We start from the raw sequence: 21,970 nt of genomic DNA, 5'->3' as shown, positions 1-21,970 counted from the left end.
TATTGCAGCCTTATTTCAGTGTGTTTCAACATAAACATTGGTTGATTTCTTTAAAAACAATGATGGAAAGTATGGTATAGTAATTAATAATAGCATACAACTTTATTTTCCCTTTAACCATTTCGCTATCTAAGTTACAGTTGTAATAATGTTTAAGTGAATGAGTCTATCATAGGGACTGCTGTGCCCTCTTCCACTTAGAATGTAAGCTCTCTAATGAGCATGGTTCACCCAGGGCTGCCCAGAGGAATTTGAGACCCGGTACCCCAACTTTTTGCCCCCCCCGCCCCTCCACAAGTGAGTAGGAAAGGTGCTGTATGCCACCGCTGTGCTGTGCCGCCGCCAAAGAGGCAGGGCCACATAATATTGGGGGTGTGGTCAACATGGGGGGTGGCTGCGCTTCTGTAGACATGACATATTGGGGGAGATTCAATTACCGGCGATATTATGGTAGAAATTCCCACACATTTTCCGGTGCAAGGAAAAATGGGAGGAGATTTCTGTCAAATCTCCGCCGCAAAGTATCTTGCGGACTTTCCCGAAGACACTTCACGGCTATTTGAATTCACCCATTATGTATTATAATGGTGTTGCTCTCACCTACCTGTTATTGCAGCTTTCACAACCTGGTACTGGATTCTTGCATGGATCCTGGAATGTTGGGACCTGTTGGAAAATGTAAATGTGGAAAACCGAGCAATAAGTGAACACTGTACATAACAGATCACGCAGTATATAATATATTATAATAAGATATTACATTCATCACACCCTCCCCAGCCACATCACACCATGCCTCAGACATATCATGCAATCCCCCAGTTATATTATCATGCCACCCCCAGACACATTATATCCCCCCAGACACATTATGCCCACCCCCACACACATTAGTACACCCCCAACAAGACACATTAGGACCCCCCCACACACCAGCATTCCCTTCAAAAGCCCCCCAGCTTACCAGTGGTCCCCTCAGATTTCCCCCAGCTTACCAGCATTCCCCTCGGATGTCCCCCAGCTTACCAGTGTTCCTCTTACATGCCCTCCCCTGCGCACCAGCGCTCCCCTCACATGCCCCCTTCTGCACACCAGCGCTCTCTTCACATGCCCCTTCTGCACACCAGCGCTCCCCTCACATGCCCCTCTGCACACTAGTGCTCCACCCACATGTGCCCCCTGCACATTAATGCTCCTCTTACCTAATACACATTTAATGTCAACAGCTGCTCAGGAAGAGGTACACTATTTCAGCTGCGGACGTCTCTCCTGTGTTCCATGTGACCGGCAGAGTCACGTGACCTGCTGATGTCAGAGGATCCTTTCCAGGAAGGGGATCTAGCCTCTACCATGTTGGGTGTTTGAACATTGTCCGACACCCGCCCCCCCACTCGTTGAAAAAATCTACTTTGTAAAAATGTTGTAATTTGTACCCGCCCTCTCCCTCCCCTTCTCAGGGCCCCTGGATCCACTATTTCCTTTGTTTTCATGTCTGCATTTATTTTGTCTGCCTAGTTTGTGCTTGTTTTATGTATGTCCCTGTTTTATGTATGCCCTTTTATCTCTACTCTACAGCGCTGTGGAATACTGTGGCGCCTTACAAATCTGATATAATAAACTAATATTTATTTTCGGAAATATAAAGATTTATTCTTAATATATTGGGGTAAATTTATTTTTATTTTGTTTTAATTATGTAGAAAACATAAATATATCAAGAGAAGATATTACCAGGACATTGTGTCTATGGACTGATGCCATGTTGAGCTTACCCTAGTTGGCAAAGTGTAAATTACGAAAAATTGTAGCTGCATGCATCTAACACTTGCACTCAATTACAACTGGTGTGGCGGAAGGGACGATTTAACATAGGCTAAGTACATTAAGGGCATGTTCACGCTAATATGGCTGAGACCGCCCATCACGGAGACCCATATACGCCTGTCAGCAGTCGTAGCTCACCTGCTAGAGAGCAAGTGCAAGTACACCTGTAAAGTTAACTGGTGCTTTCTGTTTATATAAAATCTTTTCTACTTATATACAATGGTTTAGTGGTTTCCAAATATCTGTCTTAATCCTAAATGCAACATAATATCATCCTCCATGTGACTCAGAACTGGGCAACCTGATATACTTCAAGGGCTGCATATTACACTAAGGGGGAGATTCAATTCAATGCGATATGCCTCTGGAACAGTCCGAAGACACATTGAGGCTATGTCCGGCAAACCATTGCTTATCTTTCCCCACTCCCTATAGGGGAGCACATAAAAATGATTCTTTACTGTAACGTTTGGCAACATGTGCAGCTAGACATAATGGTGATGTCCGGCAGCACATCATGATGATGTCCGGCAGCACATTGCATTGAATTGAATCTCCCCCTTAATATCAGTAATGAAAAAATAGGCTCCTAAACAGCCTCTGCAACCCCACATCACTATCCCAAAATTTCACCACGTCACTCGGACCTCTTTCTTGAGCCAAAGTCACTTCACATGCCCTCAGATCCCCACTTCCTATAAAATGCCCCTACATGTACTCACACTTGTTCCCAAAAGCAGAATGTGGGCATGAACCCCGGTATGTGCAAGGTGGATAAATAGTTACATTTGTGCATAATAAAGTGAATGGCATATCTTCATTTTTGCAATTTCATAATGACCTCCCGGCTGACTAAAAGCACAATAGCTCCAAACAAAAAGAGAAATAGTAATACTCTAAAGAGAGTTTACCAGTATTTCACATGTAGTTTTTTTGCATCTTACCTTCGTTAGAACATTTGGGTGAGTTTTCCTGGCTTAGCTGTTTGGTACTGAAGTCAAACGACTGAGTAGTAGGTGAACTGCAGTCAGTTTCAATGCCATCCACAAATCTGTACAAAGAAAACATAATCATACAAAGATTAGTGTGTGAATTTACCCTCTAATATTATTAACTCTTTAATGCTGAAGAAAGAAGAGAGTCTTCCGTGTTTTGTCCCAATTAGTAATCATTCTGGTGAAATGAATGTCACATGCTTCATTGATTTAAGAGAAATGGACGTCACGCTAAACCATAGAACGTCTGGCAGTTTGCTGTGCATTCTAAAGTGTGGTCCAGTATTTACTGGTATGTACAAAATGTCAGGCTTCATTCAATATTTTAAAATGGGATAACAAAAGGTAAACTCAATGGGTAAGTCAAAATGTGCACACTTGTGAATACAACATGATCAGCATGCATGAGAATGATCTGAACTAAGACAATTAGTTAAATCTGTTTGGCAGATGACCGCTGTCATCCTGTGTGTGCACTCATCTGCAGACTGCGCTAACAGCCTCCCATTTCAACTGGCCACTTGACACAAGCTCAAAACAACCAGATGTGCAAAATTTGAAAATGTCCAGTAACCCATAGCAAGCACCTGTGATCATTTTAGTGCCACATTATACTATAAAATCAGTGGCGGCAATACAGGGGGTGGAGGGGTGTAGCAGCTACATGGTCCTAAGTGAAGAGGGCCATGAAATGCCAGGTATCCCCTCCAAGGACTCCACTTGGGTTGGGTACAAATTATCGATGATGAAAAATCCGACAGCCTTTACTTCTACAAAAAAAATCCGACTTTTGTTTTCAAGTAAGTCTCTATATATTCTATTTGTTTTTGTGACAAGTCGGATTTTTTTATGTAGGAGTAAAGGCTGTCGGATTTTCATCATCAGTAATACAAAATAAAATGTGTTACATACATGAAGCGCTTCCTTGCTTTGCACTTGATATTATTCCACAATACTTAGATGGTATTCTGTTGCAGAAATCTCTATATATGAAAGATACAACCTCACATAAAACAAATATCAAAAGTATTAAGAGGAACTTCCTCTTTTTATTTTGATATTTGTTTTAATAAAAGATAAAGCACAAGGTCGCTTTCTCTCTTTTATATATCTACATTCCATGTGATGAGGGAAGCTGAGGTGATATTGGTGATTATACAATCAGAATCGTACTGGGATATCTGTGTGATCCGTGTTCTGTGATACAAGAAAGCCATTCCAGAATTCTATTTTAAGGCGCATATTGGAGATTTATCTTGTAAGTTTAAACCCTTAGGGGGTGATACGACGGTGTCAACACGGTTTTGGATGGTGTATCCCCATATGAAAACACACTTTTCCCATATCAATCCCTTTTATGTCTCATACTGTATTACACTATGTGAGGTTGTATCTTTCATATATAGAGATTTCTGCAACAGAATACCATCTAAGTATTGTGGAATAATATCAAGTGCAAAGCAAGGAAGCGCTTCATGTATGTAACACATTTTATTTTGCAATTTGTATATGGAATTATATGGTAGTATTCCTTTTACATATAAGAGGCTGCAAGTCAGAGTGGAGCGCTAGACACTCAGAATTTGTTATTTTGATCATCGGTAATACGATTACCACCGCTCCACTCTACTCTCAAAAGCAGTTTTTAACTTTGTTAGTAAATAACCCGCATGTTTCTCTATGTCATAAAATCACATGCACAGAATAATGAACAAATAAACTGTAATGCAACATTCCAGTATAGTAATTTCAAGAATTTGCAGAAACTTGCTTCCACATCTGCAAAACACGATACAAATCACCAGACTGCGTTATGCTGTAACACAATTGAAATATTTTGATAAATGCAAAAGCATAAAAAAAGTTAAACATCTGTTAGCAAAGAGAAAAAGAGTGTATTTGTGTCCTAAACTCTCTGTGGTATATACAGATTCTATTGTATTCCATGCTGTGGTTTAAGCCTGTTAACTACAGCCTTATCATATTTACATAGTTAAGCTCTTTATAATAACCCAGGCACTAATTGACTGAAAGCTGTTGAACTCTTTTGTGCAGGACACTGACAAAGACAGGGGGCGGATTCTGCCACAATTCTGCAACAAAAGGAAATTCTCAAATTATTTATTGAACTTAAATATTATACTTCCAAATGGGAAGAAATGTTCCTGGAAAATAATTGTTATTCAGAATTAACAACTGACCTGAGCAGCTTAGTCTTGTGTACTACATACTGTACAAAAACTGGAATTCACCATATAACTTCATACCAGAAGCAAAGAGTATACACAATAGAGGTTAGTTCTTGAAAGGGCTATCAGACAAATATTTACTTGGATTTCAGGGAATGTCTAGAATGATGTCATATAATTTTATTTGTGTATCTAGTGACCTATATCCACTGCCAATAATAGCAATATGAAAGGTAACCTACGTAAAGAGATAAGTGGGTCATTTAAAGGGGTTAGTGGTTTTTCCTGAAAATCATTCACATGCATGCCATTGTATAAAAATATATTGATGCCTAAGTGACTTCTGGTCAGAATTTTAGCAGAGACCATATAGCCATAATCTATGGAACCAGAATCTGAGGGACAGCATGCTGGGAACTACTCTCAGACCTGCTGTGGTCTTCAATCTGCCCTTGCCACTCTTGGTCCAAGGACAGTTAAATTTTCTATTGGCCACCCATTAAGTTAGAGCTACTGCCCACATCAGTAGGTAGCCTGTGTTGTGTTGTCAAGGTAGCAGTTGGCAGTAAACGCAGTAGGTGGGTTTCATCTCACATGTCATTTGGTGGGGTGAGCGAAGCACCATCCACAGACAGCCCCCATGTTTAACTTGCATGTAGATCTCTCTCAGCCAGCCCACCTACAGTTTTCCTCCTAACTGTCCCACAGTTAGGAAGAAAACTGGCCTACCTATCTGTGGGTCCATACTGTTATCTGTCCACTGCTACTTAGTTACAAAAAAAACCCTATATAAAGAATCTACAAAGATCCTGATTTTCTGTACTCTGTCTACCCTACTATAACTAATCTAAGCTACTTGTAAAAAACCCAAGGTTGTCGCCAGTTTTGTGCAAAATCCATTTTGCTGCTGCTGACGACAAATGGCACCTTTTTATCCCTTATACATTACCATATACATGAGTGGTTTATAGCAGTGATTATCAGGGGTCGCTGCAAGCAGGACAGATTTTAGAACTTTCTTTGCTTCAGCCAAGGTGGCCAGGCAAAACCACTTCCACTTAAGTCTAAACGGCAACCAACATGAGGACATTTAGTTTACATAGGGAGCATGTTTAAATGGCATGCATTATGCAAATCAGCACATCCTCGAATTGTGGAGGATGCACCATTAGAGTTGAGAGGCTCGATTTACAACCCATTCAACAGATATTTCATTTAATTTATATAATTTAAACACAGTCAATATATTTGTTATGAAAAACAAAGATCCTGATTTTCTGTACTCTGTCTACCCTACTATAACTAATCTAAGCTACTTGTAAAAAACCCAAGGTTGTCGCCAGTTTTGTGCAAAATCCATTTTGCTGCTGCTGACGACAAATGGCACCTTTTTATCCCTTATACATTACCATATACATGAGTGGTTTATAGCAGTGATTATCAGGGGTCGCTGCAAGCAGGACAGATTTTAGAACTTTCTTTGCTTCAGCCAAGGTGGCCAGGCAAAACCACTTCCACTTAAGTCTAAACGGCAACCAACATGAGGACATTTAGTTTACATAGGGAGCATGTTTAAATGGCATGCATTATGCAAATCAGCACATCCTCGAATTGTGGAGGATGCACCATTAGAGTTGAGAGGCTCGATTGACAACCCATTCAACAGATATTTCATTTAATTTATATAATTTAAACACAGTCAATATATTTGTTATGAAAAACAAATACAATCTCTTTGGTGAAACCTATAAATTAGAAACAACATGCATTACATAACTGCTAAAATTGCCAATTAGAAACATTTGCCCAAATCACTCCGAGATCCAATCACACCAAATCCGTTCTGGATGAGGCCATGGACATTCTTGTTATTGAAAAGTGGATCTGTTGGCTTACATGGCATTGCAGAGCTTTAACAACCTACATACATACATACATACATACATACGTGCATGTACATACATAATGTATCCAAAATTATGTAGTAACTTCTATTTTTCTGTTTAGCTCCTTGGTTGTTCAAAAAGACAAGAACATATTACTTCAATTTATTCATCATTTTACTCGCTATGACCCTACATATATACTAATGATATGTTTGCGTTACACTCAGTCAATGTTTACAATCATCATAATAAGAAGTAATCAGAATTTTTAGAATATTTGCTATTCAAATCAGTCCCTGCCCCATTGGAGCTTACAGTCTAAATTCCCTACCAGACACACACACACACACACACACACACACACACACACACACACACACACACACACACACACACACACACACACACACACACGGTCAATTTGATAGCAGCCAATTAACCTACTAGTATGTTTTTGCTTTCTTTCTTTGTATACTTGCCCACACAATTGCTGTACACAGTGTTCAAAATTAAAACTCCTGTTAGATCTAATAATGTTGGTCATGAGCGCTGAGAGGGGCGTGGGACAAGTGTAAAATTGAGATTATGGTGGGACCCTCAGCTGAGCCACATTAAAGGCTGGGTAAAGTGAATGCGTGGACTGATAGCTTCCTATTGGTCTGTATGGTCACACCCCTCCTAGGCTGCGCTGTCATGCTCCCAAGTTTCTGCACACAGCTGGAGGGAGAAATAGTAAAAATAGAAAAGTGGAAAGTAAGATATGCCTTTGTATTAGGTATAATCACAATTTACTTATACCATACATACTTGGTCTTCCAATAGTAAAAATAACTAGTAAATTAATTTTTGCATTGCCTTTTTGTATTTGCCCTATTTTTGTTAACCTATTATAAGATTTTTTGACTGCTTTCCCGATTCACTTGGTATGAAAAGATATTTATTTCCACATAGTACCAAAACAAATTCTTATCTGCTACTGAAAACCGAAATTCATTAGGTTAAACAAAGTACTCCCAGATCAAGAATGAGTAAATTAAAAGAAGTTAATTGTTTATTGTTCTGTGATGATTTCCTTTCTCTCCCCCATGTTGGTTCAAGAGCATAGTATGTGATTATCTGCAGGATATAATTAAATGTCCATGATTAAAATGGTGAAATGGTCATATATAGACAGCTCTCATTCTGATAAGGTTGCTTGTATTTTTCCTATACTGGAAGCGCTCAGTCTGTGTTTACTTATGGAATGATTTTCTCGTTGGTAGTTATGGTAACCACCCACAATGAGTTCTGTCTTACTCTGCTGCTTGAGTAATTAGAGTTTATGGGTTTGTATCGGGTAATTAAATATCCATGAAATATTGTATATTCAGGAGCTAAACTTAAAATCTTAATTAGCAATGAAAACACACATACACACATTTTGCTTTTAAAAGGAATACTTAACCCTCAACATTACACTTTTCATATGTGAAGCATGTCAGGAGAATAATCTGTTCCCTCTTAAAAGGCAATGTGTGATTGCAAGTTTACTGCCCCTTCCAGAACAAACAGCAAAATATATAACCCACAGATTGAAGTCAGTAGCCAAAGGTTTTTTTGATATGGGTCAAACAGCAACAGAGAGCATGATAGTTAGTCTGCAGCAAACTTGCAAATACATTATTATCCCTGTGTGTTCATCAATACTATGCACAAGAAAAGTCTGCTCTGTAGGAGACTGCAATACTCATGTATCCATATAGGTATCGAACATGGAGTGTCATGGCTAGACTGGTATGTGAGCAAGTGTAGGTAGCCATAATACTACCTGTTCACTTAATTTTTTTCCTGAAGGGTCTACACCCTGCTGTGATATACTGGCTCCCATAAACAGTGCAGATGCTTGGATTAAAGTACTTCTGTGATGACCCCCTAGAGCTAAGAGGCAGGAGAAAAAATGGTTAATAAATATTATTGCAGTGCTTGTGGAACCATTTGCATGTCTGTTATTGGTTACTAGTTCAGCAGCCACATTTGAAACATGAAGAGCTAAGGCAACCAGAGTGTGTAGGAAACCACCAACTGGCGTAATGTATACTGGCAGGCCCGGCGCTCCCATTAGGCAAGGTTAGGCACTTGCCTAGGGCGCCGGGCTCTGGAGGGCGCCACATAATTCTAAAATACTTTAAAACTGTGCGGCAACCGCTGACCATACCTGTCATGGCCGCCGCACAGCATTCAGATGGACGGGGAAGGGGGGGGAAGAGGCTATTTTGTCACCACCGCCGCCTTTCTGCTCTCTGCTCCGTCTCCTCCCCTCCACTTACTAGTGTCAGTGAGGGGAGGAGAAGGAACAGAGAGGCGGCGGTGGTGAGACAAGGTAAGGAGAGGAGGGAGGAGGGAGGAGGGCGGCAATTTTTGCGGGGGGGGGGGGGAGGGGGGCGGCGATTTTTGCGGGGGGGGGCGCCACTTTTTAAAAAATGCCTAGGGCGCCGTGGACCCTAGCACCGGCCCTGTATACTGGACAATGTACTGTATGTACTGTACACTTGCATATGGACTGTAGTGTAAACTGGCATAAGAGCTTTATTGTACTGTAACGTGGGCATAATGTATTTTCATAGTATACATGATAAATCTATACTGTATACTGCACATGAATGAAGTTAATACTATCTGTTGTACTTTTCAACAAGCCAGTCTCTATAAACATATTGCAAATTGTTATGTTTATAGCTATATTGTTGTTGCCTTTGGGTGAGGCCATGAATTAAATGGTATGTAATAGGTTAGGAAAGCATAGCCTTAATTATGCAATGTGTAATTTTTCTCTCTTCCCAAATGTGGTAACTCTAAGTGTGCAACCGTACCAATAAGACGCTACACTCCTCTACCACACTAAAGTGCATTGCAGAGTGCACTAAAGACACAGAAGAAATAAAGTTGATTGAAATGATCAAAAGTACTATTTTTTTTTTTCTCTGCTACCATATCCGTCACTGGACTTAGACTACGTTAGTCGGTGTGGTTCTGGTTGATGGTGATGTACTGGCTAGCTGAGTGTTTATAGTTTAGTATAGTTTGGGGCTAGAGGTATACTTTAGTTCTAGTGGTTGTATACAAGGTGGGGGTTTGGGATTAGTGGTAAGGTTATTAGGGTTGAGCATTAATTATAATTTTTCTTTTTTTTCTCTCTTTTTTATATCGCAAATGTATAGTTTGAATTTATAAGTGTTTAATGAGGTGCAGAATAAACTATGTTTAATGTGGGTGATGTTTCTGGTTGGCACTTGGGGGTTTGGTTATTAAGGTTTAAATTTGTCAAGTGTTATGTCTTTGGCTAGTTCATCTAATAAGGAGCTGAGACTCATATCTTGGATTGTAAGGGCTTAAATAAAATTGTAAAACGCTTTTTGGTTATGCGTCAAATTATCAAAAAGGATCCTGCTATAGTATGTCTATTGTAAACACACATTGAGGGTAAGTAAATTTGCTTTCTAAAAAAACCTTGGGTGGATAGAGCTTACCATCCTACACCTACAACCAACTCTCGTGGGGTTTCAGTACTGGCTCATAAGAGGAATACATTTACTTTAGAAAAAATTTAAATAGATGTTTTGGGGCGATATGTCTTTATGAAAGTTATCATTAACTGGTCCCTGCTTCTTTTGGCAATATATATATATATATATATATATATATATATATATATATATACCCCCCACCATATAGTAGAGAAGTATTAAAGAAAAGTAGTGAATCTATGGCAATGTTTCCGGAGTTACCTATTGTCTGTATATTATGATTTTAATAGCATAATGAATAAGAATATGGATAGATGGCGGAAGCAGCAAAACACTAGTATTCAGTCAGCCTTCACTGCTTTGATAAATGAATTAGGTCTGGTAGATGTCTGGTGCTTACGGCTTCTGGATGCTGTTCAATTTTCTTGTTTTTCCACATTATACAATGCATTTTCTAGAATAGATTAAGCGTTTTTACCTTGTTCTCTTGTGCCAGCAGTGAGGTGGAGTATAGGGCTAGGAACATTGCCGATCATTCTTCCCTTTTCCTGTCAATTTATTTTTCCATTACTAGAGGACAGACTTTTTGGAAATTAAATCCCTTTTGGCTTTCCCTGATGGATACAGGAGTAGAGTAGGTGACCCAATGGGAAGGGTTTTTGCGGATAATGTGCAGTCAGCAGAATTTCTAGTAGTCTGGAATGCATTTAAGGCCCTCTTACGGAGGACGTTGATCGCTAGAGTGGCGAATATTAAACAGTCTCCTAGGCATAGGAAGTGGGAGTTGGAGAGTAATTGTAAACTTTTAGAGTTGAAATATATTAATACTAGATCTGAATCTAGACAGCAGGCGCCACAGTTGACACAGAAGGAATGGGTTAATTATGTATTTAATAAATCTAAACGTAAACTTCTTTTCTCCAAAGATGTACAATACATGCAAGGTGATAGAGGTGGTACCTTTTTGGCATATTTGGCATTGGTTGAGAAGTTCCAAATAGAAAGGGGCACTAGGCAGGAATGCCCATTGTCCCAGCTCTGTTTGCATTGGCAATAGAGCCTCTTGCTTGTTTGATCTGTAATAATAGTATTATTAGGGGTATTAGATCAACGCATAGGGAGGATAAGGTGGCTTTATATGCGGATGACATGTTTTTTTTTTTCAGATCATGTTGCCTCTCTGAAAGCTATGTTACGGGTGGTAGATGAGTTTGAGGATTTTTCTGGCTTGAAAATTAACTGGGATAAATCCAGTGTGTTTCCAGTGGGATGGGAAAGTTTGATATCACCCTTGGGTGATCTTCTGTCAAAATGGACATCTAAATTGAAATACATAGGAATGTGGGCTACTAATGTCCCTTTGGACTATGTGAAATTAAATATACAGGCCCAAATATACTAACTTAAATCTAAGGTTCATGTTTAGAGAAAGCTACCATTTTCTGTGTCTGGAAGAATTAATATGATAAAAATGGCCTAGATTTTTGTATGTTTTACAACAATCACCTATGTTTATCCCACCTATTTATCTGGTCTCATTGGCTTGGAGAGGGAGGAGGGCTAAGGTTAAGCTCAGTATTTTGTGTAGGTCTAGATCTCTCGGTGGTCTTGAACTTCATTATTTGAAACTGTGCTATTATGTTTCCCAGTTAGCACTACATAAATATTGCGTTTCTGATCGTGAATATCATGACTTACACTTGTACACATATGCAGGCATTGTTAACAGGCCGGCTCAATACTAATGCCCCTCTATTATTAGTCCAGTCAAGTAAGATATGGACAATTTGCAATAAACTAGGATATGTTGATATTAAGCTGTGTACACCTATCTGGGGTGCAGCTAAGCTAAGAGAAATGTATACAGTAGAGGGGACCGTTTGTATCGCTGGGGAGTGGAGACTATTGGTCAACGTATGATGTAGCTACTTTTAAATCATTTGAAATAGTTTCTAGAGAGAATATATACCTCAAACTATGTTTTTCTCTTATTTACAATTAAGACATGCCATTATGACACAATTTGCTTGGGAGCCACCAAATTTAGTTGTAGCTCCTCTTAGAAAACAGTTATAAGCTAAAGGTTAGAAGGGTTTAATTTCATTTATATACTCTTACTTTTTATCTGAATCAACGATTGGTGACCTGGATGTTCTGAGAAATTAATGGGCGGTGGATATAGGTCATCTAACTAATAAAGATTGGGCTGCGGTTTTAGACAGCTCTCGTCATTCTTTGGCTTCTAGACAGTTTCAACCAATACAAGTATTTATATTGCATAGAGCGTATTTAACCCCAAATTGAATAGTAAAATGTTGCCCTGAAGTGACTAGTTGTTGCCCAAAGTGCCATTCTGAAGATGGCACTTTTTGGCATCTTATTTGGGAATGTCCTCATATACAAATCTATTAGAGTAAGATCTCCCGATTCATTTGAAAAACTGGTATTAATATTCCTCTTCAGTCATCATCCACTTGTTTATTCGAGCTATATATAAAGGATAAAGTAGATAGACTGACGCAACTGTATATAATATATCTATTTATGGTGGCTAAAGTTAGTATAGCCAGGTATAGGCTGGCTTCTATGGGTTCTAAGATTTAAAATAGAATAGCACTGGTTAATTCCCCATTAGGGCATGAAAGGTTTGTCTATACCAGCAGACAGGCTTTAAAGACATTTGAAAATAAATGGTATAAATGGCTTCATTCTCCTTATGCACTAGTCTCTTTGAGATGGCCAGTTTGGGATGGTTGAGCTTATAAGTATTTGTGTTATCTTGAAAGAGTTAAATACATAATGGTACATATTGTCTTTGAAGGCATTAAGCTGATATCTGTATGGGTCAATTTGCATAACTTTCATTTAGTTATATATCTGTACTTTGGTTTGCAATGACATATGTACAAATGGTACATATGTCATTGCAAACAAAAGTATGTGCTTCACCTTAAAGAATTATATATTATAATGATATTTTTTTGCTTGTTCTGCTTCTGATTGAAAACAATATATTTATTGTTGTATCGAACTCTCATTTGCGATTGTTTTTGTTTTTATCTTTGTTTAAAAATTAATAAACAAATATTAAAGAAAAAAAAGGACAGATTTTACTGTTAGTGACAGGAGTAGAGATTTTGTGTGAATGGAGCTTTGTGGTGGAACATGCTGCAGCACGGTGGTGAAGTGGTTAGCACTTCTGCCTCACAGCGCTGGGGTCATGAATTCAGTTCCCGACCATGGCCTTATCTGTGTGGAGTTTGTATGTTCTCCCAGTGTTTACGTGGGTTTCCTCCGGGTGCTCCAGTTTCCTTCCACACTCCAAAAATATACTAGTAGGTTAATTGACTGCTATCAAATTGACCCTAGTCTGTGTTTCTGTTTGTGTGTGTGTATGTTAGGGAATTTAGACTGTAAGCTCCAATGGGGCAGGGACTGATGTGAATGAGTTCTCTGTACAGCGCTGCGGAATCTGTGGCGCTATATAAATGATGATGATGATGCTGTGTCTCAGAGTTGTGAAGTTCCAGCATTTCATTGTTTAAATTCCTGTTTGACTTAACCATCTTGTGGAATGCCAGAACAAGCCATTGCACAGCTCTGGTATACAATCTTCGAGATACACTTTTGCTTCGCCATTCTGATCAGTACCATTCTGTACTTTATTTGTAAAATTAGAGTTTGTAGATTTTATAGTTTATGAATAGAGCTCTTCATTCTACTGGGTGTCGTGTTTGGGGTAAGACTGGAAACACTTAAATCCAAATTTTGTCAGCAAAATGTGATAAACTTTGCAGACAAATGCGCAAAGAGATGAATATCTGACGGAGCACATCTCTATAAGTGATCCATTTCTTCAATTGCAACTTTCAGACACAGAGCCAGGGGCGGATCTAGAGAATACTGCTACCCGGGGCGATGTAGGGGGGGGCGATTTAGGCCCCGCCCCCTTTTTGACATCTGAGGCTGCCGGCGGCTGCATACTATGTGCAGGTCCGTTTAGCAGTGACAGGCAGGGACAGTGTGCTGCCCGGATGCTCTGATTGTGTTTAAAACACAATCAGAGCGGCCGGGCAGCACTCTGGCCCTGCCTGTCACTGCTGAATGAACCTGCACATAATGTGCAGCCGCTGGAAGCAAGCCCCTGCTAGGGGGGGCGATCGCCCCGATTGCCCACCCCCCCCCCCCTGGATCCGCCACTGCACAGAGCACCTACTTTCTAGGAAAGTATTATTTATTTCAAAATGTATCTGTGTAGCAGACATTCTTAACACCCTTACTAAACACTGTGTTCTCACAAAAGGTTTAAGTAACTTACATTAAATTAAAAAAAGGATTGAAATAAATTCAAAAGCAAATGTAATGATATGAATGCAACAGTAATGAGATTCCTGTCTGAAGCCTATAATCCATTTTAAATCGTAGGTGTTTTTTTTTCTTCTGATCATGTGCATGTTATTCATTTTTACTCTTTCAGTAGCCTGTGCAAGGGTCAATTATGCATGAACCACTGGGGTGGTAAAGTTTTCCTTCCACAGGTCTCAATATTGTTAATTACCACAACCCCTTAAATTGCAAGAAGGCCAAGGAGATCCTTATTGCTTTTAGTATGAGGCTGGGAGCCTCTTAGAGGATGAGGAATGCTGTTTCTTGTGGTAGCCCTCCCTGTGACTGATTTTCACTATAGTTATAGTGAAAACAATAGTAAAATACAGACACTGGCACTAGTAGTTCAAGGAAGATGCCTCCCAGGCTACCAGAGGTCGTGTGGTGGAACCCAAATTAAATTTATTCTGAAATTTTAACGAGAGCTGCAAATTATATTCCAGGCTGAAACCTCACTCTTCTGGTACAGAACAAAAATCAGTAGGATTCATCATTTTGTCACTACAAAGTGATTCTCAGATGTAGGATTTTATTCTCTGTCCGACTAATCCTTCTCTATTAACTGCTGATGCATTCTTTGATGCTCTGGCTCTGCTTTATAATGATCCTGGCAGGGTAGTCTCACCCACAACACATCTGCAATCACTCAAGCAAAGCCACGGGATGGTGTGCAGAATTTAGATGTTGGTCCACTGAGAGCGAGTGGAACAATCCAGCACTACACAGCCAATTCCACATATGTCTTCCTGAGCAGATCTAGGATAATTTGGTTGAATATCCTGTTCCTGATACCCTGGAAAAACTCCTGAAATTATCTATCAAGATTGATAGACGCACTAAGGAAAGGAAAATAGAGAAGGACTCATCTTTCTTAAATTAATCTCCAACATTCTCCACCGTTATGGCTGACACCATAGAGCCCATGTGTCACGGTAATAGGGTTTCTAGGATCTGTCCTGGTACCCTTGGGACTTACTGTGGCAGGAATGTAGTCGAAACTGGGAGACCGGTTGAATGTCTTGCTCATAGGGGTTTCACTGGCAATGAGCTGAGTGTAGGAGGAAGCTCTTATAGTCTGCAGAGGAAGTTACTTGTTGGATGAGATCAGATGTGCAGACTCCGCATTTTGTTTAGCAAATGTCTCACCCAAGTTGGCTGCCAGTACAGCAGACAGAAGTCATGCTTTGTCCCAGGATTTAGAATGCTGCATTCTGACAGGAGGGAGAAGCACGGTGATATGATACCACCGAGTGGCGTAAAAAAGACCCCGATTCATGACACCATGTAGCTTCGGGCCTATAAGCTTCACCAGGAGGACAAAACTAGGAGATGCTTTTTAGACCTCTGTTTATATTGCAAAGGTCATGTGTCTTGCACTTGTCCCAATAAGTTGGGAAAAGACCAAGCCTCAGGGATATGGGAGAGGTTCATCTAGGCTTACAATTTGTTTCCTCCAACAATTGTCTCTCAGTACCAGTTCATATATCCTTTTGTACTAATGCCTTTATCACGCATCGCACCAGTTTAGTTCAGTGTGGTTCAGTGTGTTCATTGGTTTCCCTTGGCTACCGCTATCTGCTTTTCAGTCTGGCATTCCTCTCTCATCGGACGCCATCTTGCCTAGTGGTCTGCGCATGCGCTACCCCGGGAACTTTTAAACCTGTGCTCAGCGGTGATTGGATCATCTGCAGCCAGTTCCGTTTATAATGGCCCTACTCAATTTAATGGGTGTCAGATCATCAGGTCTCTCTACCTGATAGGAATCATCTCCTCTGACTCCTGTTCAGCGACTCCCTTGTTCCTGACATTGTGGATGGTGCAGCTCACCGCTTCTCAAAAAAACACCTGTGCAGCTCACCGCTTTTCAGCTTTACCGGTGCAGCTCATGGCTTCCCAGCAATACCTGTGCAGCTCATGGCTTCTCAGCAAACACCTGTGCAGCTCACCGCTTCTCAGGTTTACCAGTGTAGCTCATCGCTTCTCAGCTATTACCTGTTGCATCTCAGCATTTCCTGTGCAGTTCATTGCTTCTCAGCATTACCCCGGCAGAGCATCGCTCATCAACGGTCCTGTTACAGAGTTAGAACAGCTGTGTGGATCTCAGTGCTATTGCTCTCTGCAGCTCATCGCTTCACCGTCTTATTGGTTCAGCTTATCTCACAGTCAAAGACCTGTGGCTTCACTGCAGGGCATCGCTCATCATCGGTCCAGTTCCAGAGTTATAACACCTGTGTGGATCTCAGAGCTATTGCTCTCTGCAGCTCATCGCTTCACCGCCTTATTGGTTCAGCTTATCTCACAGTCAAAGACCTGTGGCTTCACTGCAGGGCATCGCTCATCATCGGTTCAGTTCCAGAGTTATACACCTGTGTGGATCTCAGTGCTCCAGCTCTCTGCAGCACATCTCTTCACTACTACTTCCCTTCTGCCTTACAGTTGCTTGGTGGTTCCACGCGCTATCTGCTCTGCCCCCCCTAGAGGACTGCGACCTGCAGTTGCGAGCAGCTAAGACCATATTCCCTCACGGGGATGCCTGGTGAATACCTCTCTGGGGGTAAGCTGTCACTCAAGCAGAGGACTAGACCATTCCCATTATCTGGCTTTTGTGATAGCCTTTGATGTCTGCATTCATATACAGTGCAGTAGCTGGAAACTTTCTGGATATTGGGCTAGCCGAAGGATTTTTCTTTCAATGATATGGATCCTGTCATCACTATATGTGGTCTGCATGGTAAATCCCTTGTTGGGGGTAAGATTTTAAGGAAGACTCCACCAGTACATTTTTCCATTGGGAGTCTGCAGTCAGAACAGTTGTCCCTGTTTTGATTCATTGTTCCATGGTTCTTCTTATTCTAGGTCATCCGTGGTTATAGCGCCATAATCCAATTATTGATTGGACTTGTGGTGAAATTATTTGTTTGGAGGGCAATTTATGCAGCATCTTGCCTCTTTTCACCCTTGCGGATGCTTCAACTTGTTTCACAAAGTCTACTTTATCTCCATCATGACCTTCTTGATGTATTCTGTAAGTAGCAGCTGGTACTCTGCCTCCAAACAGAAGATACAACTGTATTATGGAACTGGTTTCTGGAGCCAGGTTAGCTCAAGGCTGACATTTTACATCTTATCTACTTCTGAAAGCCATTTAAGAATATATCAAAGAATATCTTCTAAAAGGGTTTATAAGGCCATCCATATCACTTGTTGGAGCAAGCATCTTTTTTGTTGACTATAGAGGGTTGAACAAAATTACTGTTAAAAGTGAATATCCATTGCCACGTACGTGTTTTGCTCGATCTCCAATCTTCTCCAAGATAAACCGTAAAGGGGCCTATAATCTGATTTGCATTAGGGATGGAGATGAGCTGGTTGCTACACAGCAAATATGCTTCTTCCTGTGTGTCAGTGGTCACATAACTGCACTGCAGCAATAGGCTGCATGAGGCTCACTTCTAATGGAGCGCTTGGATTGACTACCCCTAGTTTAAATAGAGTGAGGGCTTAACCTCCATGGTGGTGATAGCATTGCACTCGTGGAGTGTGCTGTTTTACTGCTTTATTCTTCTACTGATTATCTGTTGCCTGCCCCTGAATGCAGCAGCGAAAGACTTCTTTGCCTATACAACTCCTGCTTGTAAATATGGAGAATGCATGGGGAAAAGTCAGAGCAAGCGCAGTTAGGGAGAGATCAGAAGAGATCCATCTACACTCTGCACTCTTCTCTCTGGCAGGCCTTTACAGTGAGGTAAGAGCTGCTAAAGGCTACCTGGTGTTAGCAACTTCAGGCAAACTTAAAAATGCAAAGCTTTCTGAGTTTGATAAATTGGCCCATTTCAACATTTCCATAGAGAACTATGGAAATAATGTATTGATCAAAACTTTAAAAAACTCTGGAAATATCTGTGATTAGACTTCATAAATAGAATCAAAATTCTTAAAATTGCCACAATTCTGCAAAAATTACCATTTTCCCAGGTTTTAAGGCATAGAAATGCCTAAATGCTTCAGGACACACCATTTTTGATTTTTGCAACACACAGTCTCATAATTTGAAGAAGGCACAGTATGTTCATGCTAAACTACAATACCACTACATTTCTAGCATAACAGAAATATAATATCTGCTACAATATGACCAAAATACATCACTTACTTGGCAACCTCTGTAATATCTGGAAAACTTCTAAAATATTGGATTAACTCTTGGATTCTCAAGAGAACCTGGTAATCTCACTGAAGCTGGACCAGACAGAGAGGCAGTAGGCGGATCCCAGCATGATTGGCATATGTGCACTATGTTGGATGAGGTGCCATGTTGCATATTGCGCCATTAAGTATTGCCAGCTCCCGTTTCACAAACCTACCCTCCACATTTCCTGGACTGTTTACACCTACACAAAACTATTGATTTATAATTATTGTACTGAGTTATTTAAGTGACCTCCCTTCGTGGGCTAACATAAGGTTGTATTGACTAACTTTTTATTGACAGGTATTTAATATTATCTTGAGTGATACACTTATCTGGAGGTTAGAAGTTGCTCATGATCACACTAGTAATGTCACCACAATTCCATGTGAGCAACTTTTCACAGACCCCTCATGTTACAGAAACCCCATTACTAGCAACTTTAAACATACAACCCACTGCATAGAACCCTGTGCTGCCGATCTTACAAATCGCCACTAGTGCACAGACCCCCCATTCCCACCACTACCACTTTGCACATACTCCCATAGTCTAGCACTTTTCACAGTTCATTATGCAATCCTCCCAATTTAGAGCCATTTTGCAGAGTACAAACACGTACCCCGACTCTTTCATACAACTCACTAAACTACACAGATCTCCATTTGCCAGCCCCCTTTGTGCAAACCCCTTTATTTCCAAAACAACATTGCAAAGATTTTCATTTTAAACTGACCATTTTATTGTTCACTTTTCACAGACTCTCCTAGCCCCATGGAATCATTTAACGCAGTGTGGTGTGCTGGTCTTCTCCCTATGGGTTCTATTTACAAAGTTGTTCCTATGGGGTCCAGTGAACCTGGAAAGGCTTTGCCTGATCTCCACTCCAGGGGGGGCTATTTATTCTTTTTTAATCTAAATTCCCCGAAAACGTCAGTTTTCATGGAACAGATGTAAATCTAACTATCATTCAAATGTATGAATAGTGCATTGCAGCAGATATTGAAGATACCTGCTGCTTTGCATTTTGCTTTGGAATCCAGAGCAGTCCCCATAAATGTGTATGGGGACTACTGTGTACCGCAATTTAGCAAGTTCTGAAAATGCAATATTTTCAAACCTTACCATACATTACCATATGTCATAGGTTTCAGGTCTGTTTAGCTCTGCCCCAATGAGCAGAGCTTCACAGCCATGTGTGGAGGGATCGTATGATCACTCCCTCTCAGATGCAGCATTGCCTCCTCAGAAATGTTGTGCACATGCCTGAGGTTTTCACTCGGTGCATGTGCACATGAGTTTGAAGGAGGACACTGTGCATAATCTTCATCAGAAGAGAAGAGGGAGTGAACAGCAGGTTTTTGGAACTGCTGTTCATGTTGAAGATTTTTTAAAAAGATAAACGATAGTTCAATCCTTATCAATGCAATGAGGATTGAAATCTATCGTTCATAAAATGCGGTGGTACATAAATAGGGGCTGTGACTGGATCACTGATAAATAACTTATTTGTGGCTGGATCATGTGGAAATAGTTTATTGTAGAAATGTATTTCAATCAGAGGTGCAGGCACCAATGTATAATTTGAAATGCACTTATCCTGTTACATTCGGATGTGTTTTGTATGGAAGTATCATTGTTTGGGTTTGTAAGGTTGCTAGAGGAAATCTCCAATTAGGCATATGTGAGGAGGGAGTCTGATAGCAGGAAATGCTAACTAAGTTTTTTGATGAAGTGCTAAATGCCTGCTCTGTCCAAAGGCCCAGCAGGGGGTCGTTACTGTGTGGCCTTTTGTCCAGAGTGTTCAAACCTTTCTGAACATTGTAAACAGCATGTGATGCAGGAAATCACAGCAAGTTATAGGATGTCACAGATGAGTGTAAATCTTGTTAGCTTTGAATTGCATGTAAATCCATGTTTGGATAAACAAACTGCATCCTGATTCTAAAAATAACTCAGACCTCAAGGGGGCTGCTTATCCAGTGCGGCTGCGCTCAAATATGTATAAAAACAGCACTGTTTTGTATTAAAAGTTGTTCTTCTGATTTCATCTGACCTTAGCACTGGTACCTCCAATCAGTGTGACTGCAAATAAACATCACTTGCTTCAAAGACCTGCTTGAAAATATCTTCCATACTGAAAATCCTGTGACCTACAGATTAGACCCAAAATCTAATCCGTTCCCGACTGTTTCTGAGGTTTGGACCCAGCTTTTCCAGCACCACCGCTCTGCCTGCTACACAGCAGCTCTAGTCAGTGTGATAGGCCAGGGGGAGATCCATCCACAGCAAAAACAAAATAAAAGAGGTAGCACTTAATATATGTTACCGTAGCTGGCTAGACCTATGAGGGTTATGCTTATCTTGTAAAACACAGCATAGACACACACTTTTAAACATAAAAGAATATCCCCAAGTTATATATTTAAACTACCGTATATACTCGAGTATAAGTCGACCCGAATATAAGCTGAGGCACCTAATTTTAGCACATAAAACTGGGAAAAGTTATTGACTCGAGTATAAGCCTAGGGTGGAACACAGCGCTAATTTAACCACAAAAACCTAAATAAAAATGATAGGTTCAATCTATGAAATCATTTTTAGCTAAACCATATAAATAACAGAACATGACAAGGAACGTTCATAAATGATTATAAAATCATGGGTAGCACCTAACCGAAATAAATTAAAGATAATGTAAGAAACACCCTAGGGTGCTCCGAGGGAGAGGGATTCAGCTGCATTACACACATGCTGCAGAGACATATCAAATTAACTGTCACAAACTTAGATATATTTCTATTTTTTTTTTGTATGTGTAAAATATTTTTATTCAACACGTTTCATGAGATCAAGGATATTTCTAACACTTATTGATTTACAATTTGATCACCTGTCATGACACCTCCTTCAGTCACTAGCTCTATTTTTAAAAGCAGGAAATAGACTGGGGGAAAAGAAAAATTGTAATTGACAAGCACTTGCTCTTTGACCC

General features: G+C 40.3%; 1 protein-coding gene across 3 annotated transcripts in view; it reads right to left on the bottom strand.

Annotated features, from left to right (window-relative positions):
• LOC142097853 (voltage-gated delayed rectifier potassium channel KCNH8-like) overlaps nt 1-21,970 on the bottom strand; it is a 512,774-nt gene that overhangs the window by 6,545 nt on the left and 484,259 nt on the right. For all 3 annotated transcript variants that reach the window (XM_075180059.1, XM_075180060.1, XM_075180061.1), the window contains one exon: nt 2,769-2,875. In XM_075180059.1, coding sequence (XP_075036160.1) covers nt 2,769-2,875 — 107 coding nt within the window. The remainder of the gene's footprint in view (nt 1-2,768; nt 2,876-21,970) is intronic.

This window comes from Mixophyes fleayi, chromosome 7 (assembly GCF_038048845.1).
Source record: "Mixophyes fleayi isolate aMixFle1 chromosome 7, aMixFle1.hap1, whole genome shotgun sequence".
Lineage (NCBI taxonomy): Eukaryota > Metazoa > Chordata > Amphibia > Anura > Limnodynastidae > Mixophyes > Mixophyes fleayi.
The sequence above is the reverse complement of the archived record's forward strand: the minus strand, read 5'-3'. Positions and strand labels throughout refer to the sequence as shown.